This window comes from Molossus molossus, unplaced genomic scaffold (genome assembly GCF_014108415.1).
Source record: "Molossus molossus isolate mMolMol1 unplaced genomic scaffold, mMolMol1.p scaffold_m16_p_1, whole genome shotgun sequence".
Lineage (NCBI taxonomy): Eukaryota > Metazoa > Chordata > Mammalia > Chiroptera > Molossidae > Molossus > Molossus molossus.
In genome coordinates, this window is record NW_023425344.1 from 146826200 (window position 1) to 146831588 (window position 5389).

The 5389-nt window shown below is 45.6% G+C and overlaps 1 protein-coding gene across 1 annotated transcript; it reads right to left on the reverse strand.

Annotated features, from left to right (window-relative positions):
* Positions 1-202: 202 nt before the first annotated feature.
* LOC118639847 (C-type lectin domain family 14 member A-like) lies at positions 203-2180 on the reverse strand. Its single transcript, XM_036276417.1, has one exon. The coding sequence runs from the start codon at positions 2178-2180 to the stop codon at positions 789-791; it is 1392 nt and encodes a 463-aa protein (XP_036132310.1). The 3' UTR covers positions 203-788.
* Between the last annotated feature and the right edge of the window lie 3209 nt (positions 2181-5389).

The following is a 5389-nucleotide window of genomic DNA, read 5'->3' on the forward strand; positions in this document are numbered from 1 at the left end:
CAAGGACATACAGTAAACACTTGAATTGGTGGTCAACTATAATTTGCTTCTAGAGCCAGAAAATCTGGCAACACTGCAGTTTGGATTTATAGCAGAGCATACAGGTAGCAGTGACTTTGAAAACAAAGTATAAAGAACCAAGGAAAAAGTTACTAGTTCTTAAAGTTCTGCTCCTCATTGCAAGGACTTCAAGTTTCCCCCCTCAACCTAAAAGCAGGATGTGCTCTTGTTGCTATGCCCAGTGTTCCCTTCAGCTGTTCTTCCTAAATAATTATTCCTCCAGTAAACCAGCGATATTTTACTTTGGGTTATGAACAATTCTTTATTTTTTTGCTTGGGAATTTTAAACCAGTATACTCCCAGTCTGAACAAAGTAGGCAGCGTTTTTCTTTCTATCGCGGTAAAATATAAAATATTGTATTGTTTTCTATGTGCTTCCAATGTCTTAAAAAGTTCAATCACCTTTTCAACTCCCCCAGGATAAACACAAGAAAATACCTCTCCCCAGCAGAATCCTGGGCCCCAGTACCACCTAAGGCACTCCCCCCTCTTCCATACTAGAGAAGGAGCATCCAGTTCAGATGTAGCTCCTCCACGAAGTAGAGGGAATTTAGGGGAAGGGAACTTCTGTAGGAATCATCAGTTCCACAGATAAGCTCCTCTTCTCCTTTTCCCTTTGCATTGCAAGTGAAAAACTGCTCACTGTCCCTTTTCCCTCTGTGTCTCCGGAGTCGAAAGAGGACCCAGTCAGTGAAACTCCCTCTGCTCTGTGCCGAAGACTGCGCCCTTCACCCCACTGTCTGCCCAACGTGCTGATTGGAGCTCAGGGCAGTGGCCTCAGCATCACTCTCCACGCCTGGAGGGGCCAAAGGCCCCTTTTGTGGCCTCGAGGAAGGGCTTTTGTGAAAGCAGAGTTTGAAAAGCCCCAGTACTGTCATGGTCAAGATCACCAACACTACTACTGCTATGCTCACAAGTATGAAGACCACGGTGGAGGAGGAATCCAAAGCCTGGGGGATGTCAGAGGAAGACGTGTAATTAGACTTGGGAATCACACTCTCTGAAGTGATGGCGGCCGTTGAGTTGGTTTGAGGAGACATTTCAAGGGTGGGCGTCGTGCTCTGTGCTCTCCACCCAGGAATCTCGGGAATATATGTTGCTGAATTGCCTTGTCCAGGTACTTGGGGATTATCTCCTGGTTTCTCATGCACCTTGGGTGACCATGTTCTCCTCTGCACCGGGCTGGCTGCAGTGGCTGGCGGGTACGTGGTGGGCACCTTGGTTCCCCCAGGGTCCGGCTGTCCTTCTCCATTGGTTACGCAAGAGCGTCCGTCTTTCCCCAGTGCGAAGCCCGAAGCACACTCGCAGACAAAGCCTTCCAAGTCATCTAGGCAATTAGAGAGCTCTGTGCATTTGCCTGCACGGAGGTACCTCCCGGGGCAGGGACAGAGCACGGCCCCGGAGGGTATCCCATCCCAGCGAGCACTGACCTCGTCCACGATGCAGGTGGTTGTGATGGATTGCTGGCCAGGGCAGTGCGCACTCAGCTGGGTCCCGGGGGGACTGAAGTCCAGCGCCGCGCTGGACAGCTGGAAGGGTGCGCGGTAGCTCAAGTTAGAAGCGGCCCCGGGGAGCGGCGCGGGACACAAGCCCTCGAACTGGTACTTGCACAGGTAGCCGTTGGCGCGCGAGTGGCAGCGCATCTCCTTCCAGCCTGCCGGCTCGACACCCCCGGTGGCCTGGAGTGCCGCGCAACTCCGCACAGTGCAGGAGAGTTGGGGCTCCTGCACCCACTGCAGCGTGTCACTTCCCAACCCGCCAACGTCGGGGGACAACCAAGAGAAACCCCGCAACGGCTCGTCCTTCAGGGTGCAGTGGGATCGCCCGCGCTCCAGCGCCACCCAAAACAGAAGGTCTTTGGAGCCCCCTCCGGGCTCCGGTCCGGCTCTCAGGAGAGCAAGCACCGCACGGAGCTCAGAGCCCCCGCGCACTGTGCTGAGCGCCCCACCGCGCAGGTTGCAGGCCTCCTGGGCCGCCAGCCGCTTGATGGTCGTATGGTGCAGACTGTAGCAGGCCCCAGGGGCGGAACAGCCCGCGCGATCGGCGGTGGGGTGCTCGCCACGGCCGGGCCGGGGCCAGAACGCCTGCCAGAGGAGGCACAGGGCGAACGCCGGCCTCATCTTGGAGGCCCCGCTGCTCCCAACTTGGATCTGTCCGGCCCAAGGGCACCGAGCTGTCCCTAGAGCGCGGTCACCGCCCTCCACAGCTGGTTCTACCCTTACTTCCCCCGCCCCACTCCCGCCCCCAACCTCCAAGAATCCCCACCAGGGTCCTGGCGGCGAACAACTTCCCTTAGGCCGAGACAGGAAATGTGTTCGGAGCTCTGCCAGGCCCGGTGCAGCCTTGATTTATTCTGGGGTCAGGAACACAGCTGGCGCGGGGCACTGGGCCAGAAGGTCAAACACCCTGCTAAGAGCAGGGGTGGGGGTGGGGGGCGGGGAAGAAAATCGCTACTGGGGTGAAGTGTCTCGTTTTCCTCCGTTAGGGATTTTTAGGATTTCAGGTCCCCAAACACTTAGGTGAACACTAACAGGAAGGGCAGAAGAGGAACTTGCTCACAGCCCACGCCCGCCCATTGTGCTTCATCCGGAGCGGTGGAGTCAGCCCCACAACACTTTGTAGACGGCTCCGTCTTTCATCAGGCCTTCGGCTGAGTGGGGCAAAAGTCTTGTGAGAAATATAAGCATCTCTCTTTGTCACCAGAAGCAGCACTATTTAGCCGCCGGTATCTTCCTGGGCTCTTGCTTCTCTGTTCTAGCGAAGGAGATTTAACAGTGCTAACTGCTAGTGCAACAATTAGAGTTCCTCTGGGGTATCTTAAATGGTAAGTCCTGCCTCTTGGGTCGGCACTTGCCTTAAACGTTTGTTTTTCGCTTCCATTTGTTTTACTTTGAAATGGCCTATGTTAGTCCATTCAGGAAAGGACAAATGTAATTCTAGGCCCAAATGAAAGAAGAAAAAAAAAGGCCATCGATTGATCTTAACCTTTGTTAGGTTGTTAGGTTCCTCCTCATTATATTGTTTCATAACTTCTTCAAACTTACAGATTATACATCATTGAATTGGTGGCCTTATTAATGTTTGAGAATAGCTCCCCCATTTGTGATTTTATCCTTGAACTATTTCACATTATTTTCTTCTATGATTAAGTGTCAATATTTGCAGCAGTGAGTTATAAAAGTCCCCTTTAAGGGTCACTAGAGTTCAATAGACTTAAGGAATGAAAATATTTATAACATTATAATGTATATTTTATATTGTAAACAAACAAACAAACAAACAAACAAACAAAACCCTGCAACTTAAGAAATGGTGGATCACCTCCTTCAGAGTTCCAGTGGGTGTTTTGTTTACATATTAACACTTCAACTTAATCGGGAGTGGATAGGAATTAATGATAAGTGAAGAAAGGAACGGTTAAACACTGCACTGTGTCTAGGAAAAGAATTTTCTGGTTAGCAATTTGGGCAGTTCTACACCATTTTGAGAAAAATATGTCTATATTGACTCACAGTGATCAAATATAATCAGAAATACAGAGTTTCAACTAAGCCCTCTTAAATATGCATGGTGCTTTTATATATATATATATTCAGAATAAAAATTGCTATTCTATGAATAATGCATACCACACTTTTGAACTCACTTTGTTGTACTGGTTGCTACTATTCAGGTTACTGAGGAGGGGTAGGAAGGAAGGTTTAAGGATCACATTTGTATGTTCCCACCTCATTCTTACCACAGCTCTCTCTCATTTCTCTTCTTAGGATGCCCATGTATCTTTTATTTCCATGTATCTTTTTTTTTTTTATCCTCATCTGAGGTACCTGAGGGCATTTTCCCATTTTTTGTTTGGATACAGTGGGAGGGAGAGGGAGAGAGGGAGAAAGAAACATCGATGTGAAAGGGACTGCTACCTAGGTAGGTGCCCTTAGCAGGAACGGAACCCGGGTCTCTCTCCACCGCAGGTCTACGCTCTACCTGCTGAGCCAAACTGGCCAGGGCGGTCCGTGTATTTTAACAAAGGATAGTAAATATCATGAATCATCATCACACTTACCTTGCTTTTGCTGACTGGGAGTTTTGCAGCAGAATTTCTCTCCTATCTTCACTGTTTTCCAATTTAAAAGACATTTATTAGTCCTTCATTTTAGATGTCCAGGAATAACCTTAAACATGACTTTGAATTTAAATTAAGTAACTAATGTCTTATGAGAAAGGAACACGAAAATCCAGAAATCTAATTGAATAAATTTTAAAAATACTTAATCCTTGGGCCAGTTCTGTATGCCTCTACAATCTAATGACTGTGTGTTTGTAAATGTGCCCATATATAGCACTGTATATTTTAATAAAATAAAACCTTTTATAATCCTAAGTAGTCAATAGAAATCTTTTAGATATTTTAAAAATCACTTGGGATGAGAGGGGGTTTCTAGAGTTAGGAAGAATGAATGACTGGAGAGCTTGTAGTAAATACATGATCTCATGCCCCTGTATTCTGCCTCGGGAGCTGGGACTTAGAAGACAACATAATGATTACATATTACAGTCCTAACCATGCCTACAACGATATGAGAGAAGAGTTAGAAAAATAATTAGCTCAAAGTAAGACATCATTTTGTGATTAATTACTTTATACTGATCTACATACCACTAAAATGAAATCAAAAGAACAATGAACATAAAATTCTGGGTGATTGATCCCTTTGGGTGGGTGGGAGGAAGGGGGTGGATTGGTGGGAGAACCAGGGGTGGAAGTGGGTTGTTGTTAGAGTTCTAGCTTTTGTTTTGGGTAGTGTATTTATGGATGATTATTTCACCCATATGAAAAAATAAATAATTAAGTAATAAATAAAAGTGGCTATATCTAGATAAATGAGAGAATGGCATGAACCAAAATTATAATTAATCTAATTCTGAGCAGCTGAGTTCCACCCTATAAAGTAAAAATAAAATCAAGATGTTCGTTACATTTTCAAAAAAATATTGTGGCTATATTTTTCTTTACGCTCCACATTCTTTTGCAGGTAAAGTATTTCTGAATTTAAGCCAATTATTAATCTGAAAATAACACAATAAATAAAATATTTTCCCTACGTTTCTAGACTTTTCACACCATCTGTGTATTATTGGTAAAAATCATGTATGGTATTTATTTGTTCAGTCATTAACCAAGGCCATCCAAGGAATGTATAAAGAAGTATATGAGAGAATATATAAAGAATACGTGTTGTCCAACATTTTAAATTTGATTATTAATTTAAAGTATTGAAAACATAGATGGAAAAAGATAAAATTTTAGTCATACCTCATGTAATCTCATAAG

Coding starts and splice junctions, on each gene's coding strand:
- LOC118639847 (XM_036276417.1), bottom strand. CDS start 2,180: ATGAGGCCGGCGTTCGCCCTGTGCCTCCTCTGGCAGGCGTTCTGGCCC.